The sequence below is a fragment of the Nuphar pumila genome, chromosome 13, assembly GCF_984573655.1.
Source record: "Nuphar pumila chromosome 13, dmNupPumi1.hap1.1, whole genome shotgun sequence".
Lineage (NCBI taxonomy): Eukaryota > Viridiplantae > Streptophyta > Magnoliopsida > Nymphaeales > Nymphaeaceae > Nuphar > Nuphar pumila.
Genome location: NC_143261.1, coordinates 70,455,537 through 70,477,596, shown reverse-complemented (window position 1 = coordinate 70,477,596; position 22,060 = coordinate 70,455,537). Strand labels below are relative to the sequence as shown.

Below are 22,060 nucleotides of genomic sequence, written 5' to 3'. Positions count from 1 at the left end.
CATACCGAGTCTGTTTGGATTTGTTCATGAACCACACAATAATCTACCTCTATGTGTTTTGTATATTCATGATAATTAGGATTTATGACTATGTGGATTGCCATTTAATTGTTACAATGTAGAACCATTGGTTCTGGATGGTTGATGCAAAAATCATGTAGAAGGTACCGTATCCATGTCATCTCCTATGTGGCTACCGCCATAGATCTATGTTTTGCTTCTGATAAAGATCAAGACACAATGCTTTGTTTTCCATGATATGGGGTTTTGATGTGGATCTGCGGGTCATGGGACATGTTGCCCGGTCTGCATCATAGTAACCTTTTACTTGGATTTTACTTGGAACTGACTTAATGTTGACATTATAATACCTTGCTCAAGAGTTTTCTTAATATATCTTAATGGATGTAAGGTAGTGTCTAGATGTGGTTTTCACGGTTGGCTTATAAATTGGCTAAGGATATTGACCAAAATATGATATTTGGGCAAGTGATGTTGAGATATATAAGGCTTCCAACTAGCCTTCGAAACAGTGTCCCATCATTTAAAATTTCTCCATCTTCATAGTTCAACTTCAACTATTGCCCCCATTGGAAAGTCACACGGGCATGCTCCTAGATAACCCATACAATCTAAGGTATCAAGAGCATATTTTCTCTGGGACAAGAAGATGCCTTACTTTGATCTGGCCACTTCTATCCCAAGAAAATATTTAAGCTTACCCAAATCCTTCAATTTGAATTTTTCATTGAGATTTGTTTTCAACCTTTCAATGTTGTATATATCATTTTTTGCTATGATTATATCATCAACATAAGCTAACAAGAATATGCAGGAGGCCTCAAAGGTTCTTGAAAATAGAGAATAGTCTTGTCTTTGACTGCATATACCCTAACTCTATTAAATACAAGGTTAATTTGAATAATTAATTGTGTGAAGATTATTTTAATCCATGAATGAACTTGTTTAATCGACAAACAACATGCTCCCCCAATTATCAAGTTTCGGTGGCAAATGCATGTTTACTTCTTCATTCAGATCCTCATAGAGGAAGGCATTTTTCACATCAACTTGGTAGAGATGCCCGTTTTGAATGACAGCTATGGACAAAAAGCTCCCAACTATGACAAGTTTTATGACAAAAAGCACCTAACAGTTTTGATGTTTTGATTGTTTGGTGAAAAAAAATTACATCAGGATTGCCAACTCAACATTTTTCCATGTAAGTTGCATGAAGCAAAAGAGGAGGAAAGGTGTGAACGGATTCATATGAAAAATGCATGGGAATGAAAAATGGAGTCCAAACATGACAGCATGGTTTTCTCCCTCTTCTGCTTCTGTGTTTGTATGAAATGGAAGTGTATTAATATCACCACATAGTACTAATTATGTCCTACAATCCATAGTAGAGACTCCAGACAGTTGGTATGGTTGGAACTGCTGTTATGTGTTCCTATCTAGAATATGGAAAAAGATGCATGGACTTTAAACAATTGACCTGGTTTGATATTTCATACCACTGTTTGGTTCGAACCTGGGACTAGTTGACAACCTTTGGCTGCCTTGTTCCTCAGTTCTTTCATGAAATGTTGTAGATTTCTGGTTGATGAACCTTCTGGTGCAATTGCCTTCTCCATAACTCTCTTGAAGCATTCAATTTTCTTTCTCAATCCTCTACCTGTCTCACCAAGAATCAACTCATTGATCTTCTGCGCAACTTCCTCTTTGCTCACCTTCTGTCTCCTCCCCAAGTCAAGTGCTATCCTCCAATCATCGATGATCAATTTCCGATTACTGAATTGATCAGTACTAACAGGGAGGGCCAACATAGGAACCTCACTCCATATGCTTTCCAGTATAGAGTTCCATCCACAATGTGTTAGGAATGCAGAGATGGCATTGTGAGACAATACCTCTGTTTGGCAACACCATGGGACAATGATCCCTTGGTCTGAGAACTGATCCAAAAGATATTCGGGAAACAGGTTTTTGCACTCGGACCCGAGAACCCATACAAAGTGACACTGACTCAGCAATATTCCTTTGGCAATCTCCTCTCTCTCATAAGGGCTAATGCCAAAAAGGCTACCAAATGACACATATATGACCGAACCGACTGGCTTGGTGTTGAGCCACTCAGTGCAGTCTGACTCGGGCCGTAAACTGGTTCCGATCCAGTGTGTGCTATGGAGGGAATGAACAGGTCCAACGGGTATAAAGGGAACATTGAGTTGCTGCAGAGCCGAGATGGTAGTCGGTTCAAGCTCATGGACCGAGTTGCAGAGGATGAAATCTGCAGATTTGACCGATTCGAATGATTCGAAGATGATTCGGTGCACAATAGTATCCACATGGGGTGGTTGTAGATAGGACGGTAGATCCGAGATGTTCATGCATGGAACTCCTGGTATATAGTCAATTGGATCCTCACATAGATCTGCAAAACATGAAAATGAAAGTTGAAAAACATAAAAAGAACAACACACAAAATAATCTGTTTAGTAGCATTAGAATGGAAAATCGGTTCCACTCATCCCCATATGCCATCCCTATCTTCATATCCCCTCCTTGAGATTTCAATGATGCAAGTTGTTTTCATCAAATCAGAGTCCGTAGATGTGACCTAAAATCCAACTTGTGTAGGAATTTTTGGATTCTAAAAAATCAACCATTAACAAACACAAAATTTGATGATTTAAAAATCATATTTTTTCATAAAAAAAAATACAATCCAAGGGACGATTCTTATTAAGTCAGTAATGATGAATCCACTTATAACTTGCATCATAAGATTTAAGAGGGATAAGAAAAATTGCTGTTGACGACGACATAGGGGATGACTGGAACCTGACACTTCCAATAGCCATCACTGTAACAACTATGATAACTATCTATTTTATATTAGCTATTTATTGTTTCTGACTGGACACTTGTGGTTAGGTGATCGGGCCAAAGTACTTAGTAAAGTATTCTGGCTCCACACCGAAGCAGGTTATATGTTCCCCCTAAGTAAGGGTGGCAAAATCTGACCTGACCCGTCAACCGGCTTCTTAGCCTGGTTAGGGTTTGTCTTAAACGGGTTCGTGTCGTAAACGGGTCGACCCGCCAACCCGTTAACCTAACCCACCAACCCTACCCGATTGCCACCCTTAGCCATTTTATGTGTTTTGCATCTTACACAAAAAAATTTCTAACCAACCACGTGTCCAGTCAGAAACAATGAATTGCGAATATAAAATAGATAGTGGATGCTGAGAATTCAATAAGCAATAATGGATGTTGGCAGAAAATATATACCAATAATTAAGCGATGCTTCATGGTGGGGGCAGAGGGATTGGAGAGAGAGCACTGGCCACGCCTGCGACTGTGATGGGCCATGTTTACCGTTTTCTATTAATAGCTCGTAAACGGTTCGGATTCCGATCCAATGTGGCCAAAACCATAATCAACTAACTTGATGTTGGCTAAACGGATTCGGATGGTAAAAAGATTATACTAGATCTGTTTTTTTACATGTAGACGGATTGGGATATCCGTAAAATTTAGATATTTTTATGGATTCGGTAGCAAAAAATCAGAACTACATCTTCATTTTATTATAATTGAAAATGATTTTGGCTTACTAAATGCAACTAAACAGAATCAAATTTGGTCAGTTACAGGATAAAATCCAATTCACTGCCCTACCAATTAAAATTTACTACCATGGACTTTATATATATATATATATATATATATATATATATATATATATATATATATATATATATATATATATATATATATATATATATATATATATATATTTGGAGATGATGGAAAAGGAATTCATTAAAAATCAATGCAAGCACAACAGAATGGACATCAAGATGAGGCGTCTTCAACATCTATATAACCAGGCGTGTAATAATTTTAAATAATCGCCCTTATTAAAATTATTATTAATTTCCAAATAAACTTGGACTCACTATTTCAGCATGTAAAGTCTCCACTGGTTACAGGTAGTTGAGCATGTGCATCAAAAGATGATGACGATGATTGATGAGTTTAAAGAGAAAAAAGTTTACCAGTGGAAGAGTAGTGCCGGTTCTTTCTCAGGAGGTGGACATGGCTGTAGATAGAGAAGACCATGGCGGATTCTGTCCAGAAGGAAGCATGGACAAGCTTGAATTTATGGGCGATGGCCGAAGACGAGGGGACGAACGTATCGGCGATCAAGCAACACACAGGAGGCTCCTCCCTCAGTAGTTTTTCAATGATACCTTCAACATGGAAGCTCATGTCATGGAAGAGCGAGGCGAAGAAGCGGTCCTCGTTGCTGGAGCGATCGAATTCCAGCGGCAGCCCATCACTGACTACGGCGCAGCGAATGTCGAGACCGGAGTTCCGGTGATCGGAGAACATGTTATCAAGTGACCTTGGATTGGAGCTGGAGAACTGATGGTGGATGGCTTCTGTGATGATCAAAGTGATGGTGAGGCCTCTGGATGCAAGGTTGACGGCGAGATGAGCGGCAGGAGTCAAGTGCCCTTGGAAGGGGCAGGGGAGAATGATGGCATGGAGCTTTTCTGGATCCATGGAGAGAGAGAGAGAGAGAGAGAGAGAGAGAGAGAGAGAGAGAGCAAGTAGGCAATGTGAGGCCAAGAAGCGGCTGGGGTGCTTCAAATCTTAATACTAAAAGTATATTTTTGGTGCCAAACATTAAAAAGTAATAAAATATTAAAACAATGACAACGTGTCCGTATTTGTCGACTCGATGCGAATAAGAGTGTCGACTCGTGTCACCAAGGACACCCAAAATGACACACAGTAAACTGAAACGACTAAAATATACTAACAATTGTTACAAAGGCGCGAGAACAAAATTTAGGTTATAATTTTCACGTACAAAGAAAAAAGTTGGTGACTTTTATGCTTTAAGCTGGCATTTGAATTACAAGAAAAAAAGATGCTTAAATGAAATGATAAAACTGGGGCATAATATCAGTTGTAAATAGGCTGAGTCCACCAGTCTAGGCAACGTGGATCCAGTCTTATGGGAACAGACTTGGGTTTGGATCAAGCACTTGAGGTCTTAATTGTTGATATAGAGACTAGGAGCGTGCGTGAACGGGCCAGACTTTCGCCGGACCAGGGTAATTCCAGATTTGACTCTGAGGTGCTACCTCTTGAGTTTGGATCTGAGTCCAACCAGACCTACTATAGGAAAACACAGACCTGGATGATCAGATAACGATTACATCAACCGGAATCAGTTCATGGTAATAATTTTTGTTGGTTTTTTTTTGGTTGAAAAATTGTAGATCAGAATCAGGACTTGGGTCAGAAGAAGGTTTGATAGAAATTGCATAAAAACATATCCAGCTCCATATGCTAATTGAACTCCCCATTCTTAATTCGACTTCTTTATTTATTAAAATACTTGGATCCTATAGGGTTATCCACAACCTGTTGATACTTCTAATAGTGAGAGAAAACTAGAATATGTATAATGCACATAATCAACAGGAGCCGTACCGGATGACTCTTGTGTAACTTCTTTTTCCTTCTTCCCTCCCACCACCTCCACCACCGCCCCTTCCTCCGCCTCCCCGGCGGACGGCCTCCCCTTCCTCTGGTTCAGCTTCAACTGTCTCTACCGCTCCTCCTCCACATGATTCACCGGCTCCTCCTGCCCATTGGCTGGCTTCCTGCCCTGCTTCTCGAGATCCACCCGGTTGCTCTCTTCTCTGCCTCGACATCACGAGGTCGGAATGGTCCGAGTGTCCCCTGAATTCACCCAGGATGGAAGGATGATCACAGAGGAGAAAGAGTGGATCTTGATGCCGAAGGCGTGTGCCTGCCGGACATGGTGGCAGGAAGCCGTCGCAAGGCAGTCGGCACTGGCGAGCCACGTTGGCTCATGGCTGCAGAGCGTGTACCGGACGAGGTCATGTTGAAAGAAAATCTTGAGTTTTTAGGAAAACACAGGTGTCTTACCTATTCACGCTTATCCATTGCTCTGGCTTATCCTTGGTATATCTTCCCTATATCTTTTGGATAATGTTACCCTTTTTATCAATGATATCATTGGAGACCTGTTATGATTATCTCCTTGTGCCTATATAAGGCCCTTACTATGTTGTTTAGAGACATAAGAAAATATGTGTGCTGAATAAGAATAGCTCCTTCTGTTTTTTTCGTGGATGTAGACCTTCATGGTTGAACCATGTTAATTACTGTTTTTCTTATCTTCTTGCTGTGCAAAATTCATCATGGTATCAAAGCCTCTATACGTTTAAGCTTGCTGGGACCGTGAGCATCAATCAGGTTACTTTATGGCATCTGAAGATTCTGTGGTGCAACAAAGGATCATAGTGGAATCAGGTAATCTCAATACCAGAGTCACAAATGTTCTTTTAAATGGACTGAATTACTTGACATGGTCCAAGGCAGCCACCTTATTCCTTAGTGGAAAATTGAAACTTGGGTACGTCAATGGAAGAAAACCCAAACCAGCAGTTGATGATCCAAAGTTCGAGGAGTGGGAGTCCGCCAATTAAGTGAATATATTGGTATTCTTAAAGGGAAATGGGATGAGATGGACTCCTATTGTCCTCTCACCATAGATTTGATTCATATACAAAAGCAAAGAGAACAAAAACACATATTTCAGGTTTTAGCTGGTTTGGGAACAGACTATGAGCAGGCTAGAAGCCAAATTCTTATGACGTCCGATCTTCCCTCACTTGGCACAGTGTGCTCTATGTTTATGCGTGAGGAAAGTTGTAGAAAAACTATGAATCCTGATGAATTTTTAGGTGACAAAAATACTGCTGAAACCTCAGAGAAAGCTGTATTTATTTCCAATAGGGATCATGGGTCTGATTGCCCCAATCAAGGTCGATATACCAAAAACTCTTCTCGACCATTTAAATGTACCCATTGCAAGAAAATTGGCCATACTCGTGATTGTTGTTGGCTGCTGAATGGGAAACCCAATAGAGACAATCGTAGGCGATATGAAAATCTTAATCAACGTGAGGAGAATAACAACAAATATGATGAATCTTCAACACAAGTTAATCTCACTAGTCATCAAGATGCGGATGTAGCCTTAGAAAAAATCACTAAGCTTCTTCAGAGTCTTCAAAGATCTATAGGAGTGACTGCGCACACTGCTACTATCTTAGAGCATACAAAGTCAGGTATGAAAACTGTTTCAAATATTTTACCTTGGGTAATAGATTCAGGCGCTACTGATCATATGGTCAATCGACCTGATTATTTCTATAAGTTTCATCCCAATGATAATTTGGGACCTGTTTCAGCGGCTAATGGATATCATATTCCATTAAAAGGATCGGGTAAAATTACCTTGCTTGACTCAAGCTGTCAACATCATGCTCTCTATTTACCTACTTTGAGTTCAAATCTTCTTTCAGTTGCTAAGATCACTAAGGAATTGAATTTTCAAGTGGTTTTTTCTCCTACTAATGTCGTTATTCAAGATCTGAACACGAAGAAGAAGATTGGTGAAGGCTCTCTGATCAATGGTCTTTACAGAATCAATAAAAAATGTAAGGCATTGCTGGTGACTGAAGAGAAAAGTAGTCAATGGCACTATTGTAAACACCCCAAATTTTCACTCACCTTCTTGACATCGCCCTCAATCATCATATTTCAGTTCTTCAGAAGCAATGAAGGGCAAAATGGTTATTTTCCAAGATTGAACCTTGCAGAAAGTCCTAAATTCCATTCTCGAGTCTCAAAACTTCTCTATTTAGACTCAGAGACATCTTCAAACTGCAAATCTTCAAAATCTCATGCTTAACCAGAAGTCAGAATTTTCAAATTCAAATTCAGAGTGGCAATCTTGTAGAACCTGTCTTTGCATAGCATTGCATGAGCATTTCATATCATTTCACTGCACAGCATGTTATTTCGAGATCCGAAACTCCTGATTTTCAAAATTGTCAATCTAGATTTGATTTCTAAACTTTTCAAAATAGATTTTAAAACCCTGGGTTTTCAAAATTATCAATTCTTCCCATTTTACCCCCAGGACCCCGAATTACGAAAAGTTTTCTCAAGAAAACAATCTGGATGGTTTTGACATTTTCAAAATTTCATCAGTTGAAAAGAGGGGGACACAATTTCAAAGTGCATAAGACCTTATTTCAAATTTTTACAAAAAGGCTCCGAATTTCCCTACTTCTTTCAAAATTTTGCCCTGAAGAGCCATTTTTTTAAGTTTTGAAATCAAACCAAAATTCACTTCGTGTTTTCCAAAACTAGCCTATTATTGTGAAAATTTCAAAATATCTCATTTGGCTTTTATTTCAAATAAGTGACGTGGGACCCGCCTCGAGGTGGGGTCACACTCAAATTCTCAAAATTTCCCCTATTTTCAAAATAGTGCCCACCCAGAAGTGACACCGATTTATAAAATTCTTTTATTTTGATGTAAATTTTGATAAAATAATTAGTGGGCCCACGCAGGTGGCGCCCCACTAAGGCTCCTTGCCAAGAAAAGCAAAATTCTATTTATTTTTTTTTCCTCTCACAAAGTTTTCAAATTCAGTTGAGGTGGCATCACCAAAACAAAATCCATTTTCTTACTCATCTTTTTATTACTTTATCTTTATTACTTTTCAGCCCCAAAATGGAGCCACCGTGAAATCCTACCAAAAACTTCACTTTACCTAAGTTTTTATATACTTCTGGAAAAAAAGGAGCCGCCCCCCCTTTTCAAATGGCGACATTTTTGAAAACTTTCAAAAGTTAGTTTTTTTTTTAAAACTTATCAAAAACCTTTCACAAAGGAGCCCGAGCTTTGGGCTGAAAGGGCGGGACATTTTTTTAAAAGGGGGGCTTAGGCCACCCGAAAGAAGGGAGCTTTGCTTTTTCTTTTTCCCCTAACTCTCCAGGATTCCCCCTTTTCATCTCCCCCCCCTCGATCAGCAGGAGGCTAACCCCAAAGCGATTTCCCTTAACCTCAGCCATCTCTCGTTCAAAGGAGTGCCTGCTCTCATATTCTTCAACCCAGTCGATTGCTTTCTCCCTCCTTTAAACCCATCAGCAGGAGGCTGTGAACACCCCAAATTTTTCAAAGTTTTGTAAAAATGACCCTTTTGCCCCTAACTCCGTTTTCTGAGAAAATCAAGTCATTTCTTCAGATTCTTTGATTTAAAATTCATATTGGTATATTCAAAATCAACTCCGGATCTGAATCCAGCACTTTAAATCCATATTTCCTCAAAATCCAGATCAAAACCCATTTCTGAAGAAATTTTCTCAAAATAGTTTTTAAATTCTCAGAAAAGTTCCTTTTGTAAATATTTTTGCAAAAATACAAAAAATTAGTTTTAATCTTTGTTTTCTCGCAAATCTTAGAACTTTTACTTAAAAATACAAAAAAATTGGAAAAATAACACCAAAAACCAAAAATTGGGAAATTTTTGAGAAAAATGAATGAGTTAAGGCTTTTAAAAATCGATATTTTGCTAAAAGCCTCAGGAGCCCCCTCTTTGTAAATTTTTGAAATAACAAGGGGCCCCTTCTGCAAAACAGGTTTTTTTTTAGGGTTTTCTTTTTACCCTTCGTAAGGAAGGAGACGAGGGAAGAGCGCAACCGCCTCTCCCGAAACCCTCTCCGTCGCCCAAGCCCTTCATCGCCAGCCTCCACGAGCTCCTTCCATCCTCTCCTCCATTGCCCACCGATGGATTTCCTTCCGTCGATCCCCAACGGCATGGCCCCTTCCCGAATCGTCCTCCCCCTCTTTAAGAGGGGCACGATGGGGAAGCATTCGATCATCGCCTCTCACCCCACCATAGCTCCTTCTTCCTCTTCAATCCTTCACGCTTTTTTTTTTTCTCTATTACCTTCCTTCCCTTTTAACTAGCATCTCTTTTTTTAATCCACTAGAGGAAATCGACCCTCCCGGCAACAAAAGCCTTCTTCATCTTTCTCTTTTCTCTGGTTCTCATGAGCACCAGCTGAAGAATCTCTGCAATACCTGATTCTCCATCGAATCACATGCCTTCTTTCGGTTTTCTTTTGGTTCTTCCCCAATTAGCAGAAAAAGTCTTCCCCCTGCAGCTATAGCGGCCAACATCCAGGATTCCTGCAGTTCCTTTTCCTTCCTCCAAAGACTCAAACAGCAATCGGAGGTAAGTAGATTGTCCTCTTCCTTTTCCTATTACATCCCCCTTTCTGTCGTTTTATCATATTCATTTTTTTTTATTTTTCATGAGTTTTCTTCTCCCCTTTTACTTTGTTTTCTATAGAGATTTCGTATTATCGCATTCCCCTATCTTAAGGTTTGTTTTTCTTCAAGGCATTGAGGATGGGGTCGACCTGCATATAGCAGGACCGACCCACCTGTTGCCACAGTAACATGAATACTCTATTCCGACATCTCCTCTGATTTTATAATTTATTTTGAGTTTTCTCCAGTTTTACATAAATATCCGTTTGTGCTAGTTGGATCTAATGATTCCTTATAGTTTATCTGAATTCCAATTTATGTCCTGTTTTATTCCGATTTCTTTGCTATCTCTGTTTTTTTTTTTCTCATCTGATTTTCAGTTTTCTTTTAATAATGGATATTGTGTTTTAATCACATATTGATGTTCGGATTCCTGTCTTGTTGATTTCTTTTTATGGCCTGTTGATCTTGGTCGTCATAGTGAGTTTATATTCTCGATTCCCATCGGATTCCTTATTTTATAATCGGTGGTGTTGCGGGAGTCCATCTTGAAATTCATTCACGACATTCTCTATTTTCGATTACATTTCAAATCCTTCCGTTGATAGCATTTTATGATGTTTCATTCAATTTTACTGTATTTGATTTCATTGAATATTCACGACATCTAATATCCTATCTGTTTTGCAGATCTGAGTTCTCTGTTGATTTCATTTTCTTTTATTTATTGTCATGCTTATCGGTCTTTCAATATCCATTCATAGCATTCAACATATGTCATCTCCTTTTATCCCTCGTGTCGTCTCTGGTAATCACAGAAACAAGGCCGCAATGAAGGTTGTGCAGCATCCATAAAGTCATTTCTCCATCCGTGGGTACCAGCACACTGGTACATCCGTGCATTAGAGTTAGACCTTTCTTGGTCCAACAAGATTGCTGGCAATATGTCCAGAAATTGGCCCCACAGGTTCAATACGGATGTCGATGGTTTCATTGCCCTGAATAGGCATTTTTTTGTACTCCCATAATCCATTCTCAACTCCCCATCAGCTCCATCTTGATCCATCTTCTCATATCTCTCCCCTTTTCCCTCTGATCCCCTCTTTCAGAATCCCTGCAAAACCATGGGGGTGTTAATGTGGCCTTCGGAGAAACTCCCTGACTCAATGTCGCAATGCAAATTTTTGCCAAAATTGAAGGAGATGAATCAGTGGCCTTAGTTTAGGATGAGGAGATCCAAACGTATAATCCTGTAGAAGAGAATTCCCCAAACGGCTCAGTTTTCCTCCTTTGCGATAAGGAATCAAGGGAGCTATTATACTTCAGCCTATGCAAGAGATGAAGCGTAGAGAGCAAAGGGATTCATGGTTGCTAGTTTTCACCAAGTTCTCATTTTTTTTATCACAGGGGTCGAAGCTTCCTTGAGTGTCACGATAGCAGCCCATTAACAGGGAAATAACATGCAAAACCGAGATGTCAATAGCCAACTATGTCTTTCTCACGACATAGGATCAATAAATGACCAGAATGTCATAAAATTCTGGGGTATTGACGTTGAGAGCAGTGATGAATAGAAGAGATGAATTCGCCACACACCTTCATTGCCGCCTCTGTGCATTCAACAATCTTTTCATCAGTTTCCAGCACCCATCGTGTGGATCACCCCTCCTATCAGGTTTGTCGTGCCTTGTCTAGCATAGCCCCATCTCATTACCTCACATCCATTTCTTTTCTGCTAAATACATTGCTTGCAGCACAGCACATTGCACATCCTTTCCAACACTCACATACATTTGTGTACAGTATCACCTTCCCCTTTGCACATGTCTCCATACCACTTCATCACCTTCACCATACTATTACTTGCATCTGTTATAACATCTACATTTCACCAAACACATGGCAGCATCCCATTTAATCACCTATGCATCCCTTTGTCACTGCATTCTCACATCTAACATCTGTACATTTTACACAGCATCATCTTCATCACTGATAATTGATTCCCTGCAGATGGCCAACCTCTAATTGAATGTTATTGCCCAAATAAAATACTTTTATTTATTATTATTAATTTTTTTTATGCTTATAGCTACAAATTGTGAAATTAATACAATCTTACAATAGAATGTTATGGCAATTTACTCTTCGTCTAAAAGAGTTATGTGAGAGCCCATCAGATGTATGTTTGGAATTAGTAGGAATCAAGTCATAGCACTTAAATTTTGTTAGCAGTATGGCATGTTAAGAAGCAAGGTAGTGATGTGAATCAATAAGTATGCACCACAGGGGTCAGCAGTCTGGCAGCAACAGTCTGATAGATCAAATATGCTAGGTAATAAATGTGTAATAGCAGGGATCAGGTGAGCCATATGGTACAGTGGGTGATAACAGTAATAGATATGCTGGCAGTCTGTATGATTAGTATATATCGTCTTCTTGGATTAGAATATTATACGGTTAGCAATGTGTGAGTACATACAGTCAAATAGCATGTAGTCATAGTGTGAGGTAGTGTCATATAGTTATTATTTTTAAATTCTACATCCGAGCCTCAGAACTAAGCTTAACTGTTGGTTACATTTGAGTTTTATGGTGTTCTTGCTGATTGTCATGTAATGGTCCTCAATGCTCTGTTTGCTGATTTTCACTGTAAATGTTTTACTGTTTCTTGATATTTTCCTCAATGCATCCCATCAAGCATCTATAATAGCCTTTTCAGCCTTTTCATAGCATATATTAACACTGGTTCTAGCATATGTTCAGTCTCTGGCATTGTGAACACCCCAAATTTTTCAAAGTTTTGTAAAAATGACCCTTTTGCCCCTGGTTTCATTTTCTAAGAAAACCAAAAGCTAAATTTTGATCATTCTTCAGATTTTCTGAATTAGAATCCATATTGATATATTCAAAATCAACTCCGGATCCGAATCCAGTACTTTAAATCCATATTTCCTCAAAATCCGGATCAAAACCCATTTTTGAAGAAATTCTCTCAAAATAGCTTTTAGTTCTCAGAAAAATCCCCTTTTTGTAAATATTTTGCAAAAACACAAAAAAATTAGTTTTAATTCTTATTTTCTCATAAATCTTAGGTTTTCTACTTAAAAATACAAAAAAAATGGAAAAATAACACCAAAAACCAAAAAAAATGGAAAAATTTTGAGAAAAAAAAATGATGAATTAGTTTAAACTTTAAAAGTCAAATTTTTGCTAAAAAGCCCTGAGAGCCCCTTTTTGTAAAAACTCAAAAATCAGAGGGGGTCTTATGCAAAATGCTCTTTTTAGGGTTTTTTGGAAAACCCTTCGTGAATGGAAAAAAGGGGAGGGTGAGCCGCCTCCCTCAGTCGGGTATCTCCCGATTCTCTCCACCGAAACCCTAAAACCCTCTCTTACCATGGCGCACCCTCTAACCTCCCTTTCTCGAACCATCTCCTCCACCTTTAAAAGGGGCATGGAAGGCCTCTTTTTGATCCATCGCCTTCACCCCCGCATCCCTTTGTTTTCTTCTCCTTCCTCTTGTTTTCACCCGTCTTCACCCTACCATTCTTCTCTCCTTCAATCCTTCTTCCTCTTCTTCTTATTTCCTGGATTTCTTCCACCTGACGGAGAAGAGCCTACCACTGAAGGTTCTACAACTACAGGTAAGTTCCCTTTTACTCCTCTTCTTAGATTTTCATTTTTTTTGAAGCAATATACTGCAATATCAGTCTGCTTATCGCAGCTCTGATTTGCACTCTGCAATAAAATTTCACCCTCGTTGGGGTTACATTTCCTTTGTTATCCAATTTTTTTTATTATTTTATTTTCCCATGAATTTCCATTCCATATGAACGGGGTGTTGACATTTCGTGGAATTCCAGTGTTTATCAAGATAGGATGACATTTCCTTTATTGTGATTTTAGTTTTTCTCTTCTTTTAAATTTTTTTTTAGTCGTTATTGTTATTTCGGGTTAATATGTAGTCAGAGCTCTAGTGAATTCCTTTTCCTTCTTTCTGATTCATCATCGTGTTCTGTCTCATGACTTCTTCATTTCATTTCTTAATTTTCTGGTTTCAACCTGCCATAATATGGTATCGTTATGTGAATAGTTGAGTGTCAATATGTCACAAAGATCAGCATCTACCGTGAGATGCTCTGATTAATCGACCAGAAGTTTGGATTCATAATTGATTTATTACAAAGAGGGGCCTTATATCAGTTTATTTTTCTTCTCTCTTCCCCTGTTTATATTATGTAGATTTAACATCCCTTTGCATTTCAGGAGGATCACGATTTACATCATTCCCGTCTATGGCTCATGTCATTTTCCATCTTCTTTATATATCATGATTCCCAGTTTTCCTTATTGGCGATCGATTTGTAACCTATGAATTCTTTTTTTTTTAGTTTCTTGTATATATTACGATCTCATCTCCTACTATTTCCTAGCTGCTTTCTGCCAATTAAGAATTGTTAGTGATATTTTGATCTTATGCTTTTTTCTCTATTTAGATATAATCCTTTTGTTTTGTTTTCCTGAGCTTACCCCATCGTTACCACAATCTGTGTTGCTGCTGGCATTACCATCCTTATTAGGAATGGTTCTGGGGTTGTGTGGTCTGAATCACTGCTCAAGATTTGAAATAATAACAGTGTTAATCTTCATTGGCTGATCCACTGTATCCCCATCATTCCCTCTGAATTTTGGTCTCTGGTTTTTTTTTATGATATATCGTCTTGCACCAATGGTATGTGTTGAAGTTCAGTGATAACCAATTCTCAAAGGGGAACTTCCAGCATTTCAATTCATTCATATCCTTGAAGTTATGAAACTCAGCTGCAATGAATGGCGTACATCCATATCATTTGAGTTTTTGAAATGACAGCTTCATCTCAGGGATCTGCGTCAGGTTTGATTTATCAGATCACCCATTCATTGAAAATCTGTTTGTCGTTATAAAAGAAGAAGTAATCTGGAGTTTGCTGATCCCACCAAGAACCAACCCATGGGTTACCTTCCAGAGTCATTTCGCAGGAGCTGATGAATGGGCTAATTGTCATAGCGTGTTATTTAGCAAAAGAGGTTATATTTTCTTCTTTTACCATGTTGAAATTTAAGTTGCAGAGGATCCACGGTTACAGGTAGTGACAACAGCCAGGAGAAGGCTTGCCAGCTGTTTCAACAGCATTTCAGAGATGTATTAGAACCCTTATCCAATTCAAAAGGGAGTTGTATTAAGCACGTTGAAGAATTCAAAGACTTTTTTTTTTGTGTAATCTGCAAAAGGACATTCATTAGCAACTTTTGGAGGTATGTGTTTATATTTTCACCTTTTTTTTTGCAAAACTCTTGAGATATCTGTCATGTTGAACTGTTATGCTAATCTTAAGTGCATTAAATCCTGAATGTATGATTTTGTTAATGGTGATCCAAGGAATTTGGAAGCCATCAGCTTCTCTAGTTGTATTTCCAGGTCGCCTTGCTGTTGTTACATATTTCCTCTCTCCCATTCATGATTAGATGATTAATTCTTTTGGTTTTCCCAAATTTGCAAGCACTATTGTTTGCGCCTCTTCCAAAATTTAGGAAAGGATCGTTTCCTTGACTCCCCCCCTGAAATGCTTCCAGCTGGGTTGAAGGGACAAACACCTGTTGTTTATGCTCGTATGAGCCTGCAAGAATGGGGTTAATGGTTGTTGTCACGGCCAATTCAGGTGAGACTGCTGGTTGTACTTCAAGGGAGTTTCTACATTTCACTGCTAAGGCAATGATCAAGATATTTAGCAGTCAGCCATCACCTTCTAAAAAAAAAAATGGATTACATCCACATTTTTTTTCTTCTTATGTATTTACTTGAATTTCATAGAAAACGTGCATAATTGGAGTTCTGGTGCTCTTGATGTGATGCAAAAATGGCTGAGCTATTTATGTGTTCAGATGGTTCAAAAAAAAAAAAACTGCAGAAGCTTACATAGGAGGAGCATTCAGATGGGAAATTAGCCTTTGCTCTCTGAAGTGCAAAGTCAAGCTCTGGTTTCAACGTGATGACATTTGAGACTTCCTACTGCATGCTAAAACATTGGAGATCACAAATGTAACTTCTGTCAGGGTCACCCTGCCCTGAATATGATTACTTCAGTTCTTGTTTTGAGCATCCAAGAAGTGAAAAATCCTCTGAATCTGTAAGTTAAGAGACACCCACTGGTAGGATGAACCCCATGAAATGACTTCCATATGAAAAGGCAGCATTGCCCAGCCTTGTAGAGGGTTGTCCGGCTGAAGGATGAATCGATGTATCTCTGACAAGAATGTCATTTTGATGATATCCTGGGCACTGATTGCTAAATATCAATTATATACATAGCTCTGTTATTGGATATGGCTGGTAACCTAATTGTGGAAAGCAGGAGGGTCAGTTCTGGTCCTGATGCTTTATGGTAGTATGACTTGTGCTGCAAAGTGTCTGTAAAGTTTGATAAATTCGCCTCTTCCATATATATATATATATATATATTTTCAGTCAGCCTGTACCTATACTAATTCCTTGTGTCCTACATCTTTCACCCTTGTAAATCATGTATTATGCTGCTACAAAAACTTTGTTCATCTCATTGCACACCCGGCTACATATGCACCTTTCATTATACTAACTGCTGTAAAGCAATTCGTTACTTAACTCATACTATTTCATGTTATGCATGGTTGATAAACTTGTGTATACACTCCACAATGCTTTAGATTTATTCATGTGTGCACAACACCCATTTATCATCATCATATATACTCATTTCATAAGATATTATATAGGTCACACATGTATGTATATACATATATCTATATATATATATACATATACACACATCTATATATATATGTATGTATACGTGCCTATAAATATAAATGCGTCATTTCCTATCTTTCCCTCATGCCATCTTAAGCTTTCATTGTAATATCTTTTGTGATATGTTTGTCTCTAGCTTAAGCTAACTCTTGTTTTGCAGGATTTCTCCTTTAGATTAGAAAGCCTTGACATTTTTTTTTTCAATTCAAATAATGTAATAGTTAGATCTTGAATGAAAATTTACATTTTCTGCTCTTAGGTAGAATGAGCATTATAAAATACCATGAATTACTTGTTTTCATGCTTTTTGTCTTTATTTCTCAAGAATCTCACATTGGTGAAATACGTATGGCACGTGCACCATTTCGTAAGAGGTAAATCAATCCTAAGTTGATGATCCACATCAATGGCCATAGTCAGGGTGTGGACAAAACTTAGGATTTTTATCTTTTACGAAATAACACGGGATCCACACTGAATCCATTTTCAAAATTCATCATATTTCCTTAAATATTTTCTCCTTTTATTAGAATTTAACTTAAAATTGACTCAAAATATATATCAATGGCCATAGTCAGGGTATATTGAGAGTTAATTTCATTTTAAATTCTATAAAAGCACCAAAATGTATTTTATTCTTCACTTGAATATAAATATAGATTATTATATAATACATTCAATGATCATAGTCAAGGATGTATTATATCTTCAATCTGATTTTAATTCATTTAAAGGATGGAATAGCTTTTCAAAAATCCAAATTCAAAAATTTAAATTCATTCATCATTTAGATAGAATTGCATCATATTTCTAAATTCTTTTTCATAAAATCCAAGCAATTCTTTCCTTCATTTCTCAGATCAAATCATATTTATAAATTCAAATTCAATTCTATTCCTCAAAAGGATTCAAGAATTCAATTTCAAAGTCCCATTTTGACTTTGAAACTTCAGATCTTAAATTTAAAATCCAATTTAACTTTGAAATTCATTTGTATATTCAAGATTCAATTTCTAAAAAATCATTTTCCAAGTTTAAATTAAATTTGGAAGTTCTTGATTCATCTTCTGAATTTAACTCCAAATCCATCTTAGGATCCAAGATTCAACACTCATATTGGATCTCCGACTTCAGATCCAATTCCTCCTTAGGATCAAAACTCCAATTCCATTTTTGGATCTCAGACTTCAGATCCAATTTTCTTATAGGATTCAGAACCAATTTCACTTTGGATCTTAGACTTCAGATCCAATTCCTCTTTAGGAATCCAGAGTCCAATTCCACTTTTGGATCTCAGACTTCGGATCCAATTCTCCTTTAGAATCTAGACTCCAATTTCACTTTGGATCTCAGACTTCAGATCCAAAATCCATGTTAGGATCCAGAATCCAACTCTACATTGGATCTCAGACTTCAGATCCAAATCCATCTTAGGATCCAGAACCCAATTCTACATTTGGATCTCAGACTTCAGATCCAAATCCATCTTAGGATCCAGAACCCAATTTTATATCGGATCTCAGATTTTAAATCCATCTTTAGATCCAATTCCATTCTCAATTCTAGGTTTCAAAACAAATTCCCATTTCGGATCCTAAATCCAAAAATCAACTCTAGACTCTATTTAGAATCCAGACTTTGGATTCAAAATTCCATCTTGAATTCCAACTTTTAAATCAATCCTATTTCTCAATTCTATTTAGATTTCCCACATTTCATTGTGATTTCAAAACTTCAAAGTTAGAATTCAATTCCATTTCATTTCTATTCTGATTCAAAGTCCATTTATGACTTTGAAGTTCCTTTTCTTCTTCTTTTATCTCAAAACTTCAAAATCAATTTCCAAATTCTAGATTTATTTTCCCAAGCCCTTGATTATTCTAAAAACTTAGACCTTTAATCCTAAGTTCTAAGTTAAAATCATTTCTTCACTTTATCAGATTCACCTCAGAAACACTTGGAAATTCTTTAAAACACTTTCAAAAAGAGCATACATCTTTGCATTTGCACAAGCATGATTCATTGTGCATTTAGACTTAGGATAAATACTTAGATAAATTCTTCGCAAAGCAAAAGGCATAAAATTCGACCATTGGTTCGATTACCCCTGGTAAAGGCGCCAGGAACGGTCGAACCTCTTACCGACGAGCGGATCCCGTCTCCCAGTTTTTCCGGCAAAATATTTCAAAAACGGAGGCGAGTTATTTCAAAAATTCTCAAAATTAAGGTCAAGTGAAACCCGCAAAGTAATTCCTCTTCTCTTCTCTTCTTTCTCTTCTCTTCTTTCTCCTTTTCTCTCTTTTATTTTTCTCCCTTCAAAAAGGAGGAAAATAAGGGATTAGAAAGCAAAAGAGAAGGAAGAGAGAGAATATTACGAGAGAGGAAATTTTTTGCGATGATCGCAGGTTTGGCGACCGAGATGGGACACGTCTTCGTTCGGTCGAATTTAATGCATTTTCTTTTGCTTTGACATTATCTAAGTCTTTATTTTTTAAAATATCAGCTACATTTTCATGCAAACCTTAGGAGCCTAGATTTTGTCCTAAGCTGACATCATTACATATAGGATTTAAGTATGGTTTGGTAGGACTATATTGAGGAGATTATTCATGTTCACATTAGACTTAGGTCTTAAATACAACTCTCCTCAATTTTAGGGATTGAATGCAAAACAATGTATGCAAGTGTATGCTTCTCTTCATTTTAATCTATCTCTTTAGGACTTGCATTAGAGCCTTCTGATTTCTTGCATGTTGAGCATATTTTGAAAACCTCCTTACCTATTTTGTCTCGGTCTTCATGTTGCTGGGCTGTCTCACTGAACCATAGTTCGGGAGAGAGCCTCACAACTGGACCACTTATTTGGGTTCACGCCCCCTACCACGTACCTAAGGGCCATAGTCTGAGGTATATCGGTAGGTGCTCAAGGATGTTGGGAAGCCATTGCCTTAGAACCGGAGGAATATTTCTATGCCATGTACTTCGAGCTTCGGCTTGAGTATATCGGCGTATCTTGATTGGAATCAGATGATCTGAACCCTAGAGTTAGGATTAAGGTCCTACAAGCCATTTCAATATTGCATTTAGAGTCAGCCTTTAGAGATTGCTGTTTGTGCATTCTTGTTTGTATATCTATGATTGTATAATATTTGATATTCCCTATATTTTCCAAAACCCTGGGTATATATTATTCACAATTTCCTCCTTATTTTAAAACCCAGGTGTATTTTCCTTTTTCTTCTCTTAATTTCTTTTAATTCTTTTTTGATTCTGCCTGCAATTTTTGAAATCCTTTTCTATATTCTATTCCTCACCCTCATTTACAATAAAAACATCTTTTGTCAGGATATGTCCTTTTCAAAATTTATCCTTAATCACATTTTACTTGTTTATCCTTTTTCAAAAAACAGTGCGGTTGTCGCAAATTTTGGTGACAACCCGATCCCTCGTAATGGGATGTTTTCATTTTCAGATTATAATTTCCTCCTTTATTAAAATTTCTTCCTAGATCTTTTCTAAAAAACCCATTCATAATCCACAGAGAGCATCAACACTATCAGTTGAGTCGGGCAAAACTCAGAGATCACGCTGCTCTAACATCCCAGTTACAAGCAGAGAGAGTAAGGAATGGATTCTCAAAAATCTGTCAGAAAGGGAGTTTAAGACAGCAAGAGTGAGATTGATCCTGCAATATATCAGTTATTCAAAAAGATGATGCTGGAGATATTATCCGAGCAAGCTGAAGCCAGTTGCGGAAAAGCTCCCACAGAAGGAAAGGTGCTCGTCACCTTCCCCATGAATAAACACGGCAATATCAGTGCGGGAAATTCCAAAGCCAATAGGGGCAGCAATCAAGGCAACCAGGGCAGCGACTTGAGAGAGCATAAAAGCCAGATTGGGAAATATTGTGAAAATCGCGATAGACCTCTTCAATGCAGTCCTCAGCAAAAAGGCAAGAAGCAAGAAGAGCCAAAGCGCAAGGATTGGAGCAAGGATCGAGATTTCACTCCTTTAGATGAACCGCTTGACAAAATCCTCGAATACATGTTGTCCAATGGATTATTCAGGCTCCCAAAAGCCGCCATCCCTTCCACAGTCATGGGAAAATACATAGACCAGTTCTGCAGATACCATCAAGTAACAGGGCATGACACTGAGCATTGCTTCATCTTCAAGAATATCGTTCAGGATTACCTTGATAAAAATCTCTTTGTCCAAAATAAAGGAGAAAAGCATCCGGATCTCCTAAACATGCAAGCTCAGTCTAGTTGCCAGATAGGGGTCAGAGCTCAGCAGAAGCCAAACAAGCCGAAGAAAGCAAAGCATGAAGGCTGGGGTTATAATCGTCAGTTTACCCCTCTAGGTCAGCCGATTGAAGAAGTTCTCCAATACCTGCTCGAGAAAGAAATGATCAAGCTCCCAAAGCAGGATGATCCCTCTGTCACCAAAGGAAAATGGAAGAATCGCTTTTGCAAATTTCATCGAGCAAGGGGGCATGACACGGAGCGCTGCTTCATCCTCAAAAACATTGTGCAGGATTACATTGATAAAAAGCTTCTGGAACCAGAGGAAGGAGAAGAGCAGCCTGCAGATTCAACTGGACCTTTTCCAGACCAATCAGAGAATTGAGAATGCCAAGAGTTTTTCGCTTTCATCCCTTTCTGTTAGTCGCTTTGTAGGGGAAAGTCAACCCAGTCTTTGTGATTTCTTTCTAGTTAAAATACTTGTAAATATTCAGTTCTGTCATCAACTTTTGCTTATCAATGAAATGTTGATTTTCTTTATATCTTTGATATTCAATACTTTCTTCCTTTTGCTATATTGGGGCATTAAAATTTCGTTTTCAAAAATTCGGGACAATCCTGACATCATTCATGAGAGAAATGATATTACCTATGAGGGTCTTTCAAAAATCATGAAAATTTTAGTTCATATATTTTATTACAACCTTTTTTTCAAAGATCAACCCTTGCGTTGATCATATTTTCTGAAAACTGATTTCGAATTATCACATTTCAAAGATCAACCCTTGTGTTGATCATAT

The 22,060-nt window shown here is 37.9% G+C and overlaps 1 protein-coding gene across 1 annotated transcript; it reads right to left on the bottom strand.

Annotated features, from left to right (window-relative positions):
- Positions 1 to 1,131: 1,131 nt before the first annotated feature.
- LOC149818642 (UDP-glycosyltransferase 86A1-like) lies at positions 1,132 to 4,638 on the bottom strand. Its single transcript, XM_089984205.1, has 2 exons — positions 4,069 to 4,638; positions 1,132 to 2,437 (listed from the first exon to the last, which is right to left on the bottom strand). The coding sequence occupies exons 1-2, from the start codon at positions 4,577 to 4,579 to the stop codon at positions 1,512 to 1,514; spliced, it is 1,437 nt and encodes a 478-aa protein (XP_089840331.1). The 5' UTR covers positions 4,580 to 4,638; the 3' UTR covers positions 1,132 to 1,511.
- Between the last annotated feature and the right edge of the window lie 17,422 nt (positions 4,639 to 22,060).

What these genes read in the sequence shown, in the direction of transcription:
- LOC149818642 (XM_089984205.1), bottom strand. Translation starts at nt 4,579, where the DNA reads ATGGATCCAGAAAAGCTCCATGCCATCATTCTCCCCTGCCCCTTCCAA. An exon ending in CCGGCACTACTCTTCCACTG is followed by an intron (nt 2,438 to 4,068) that starts GTAAACTTTTTT and finishes CATGTTTTGCAG; the next exon opens with ATCTATGTGAGGATCCAATT.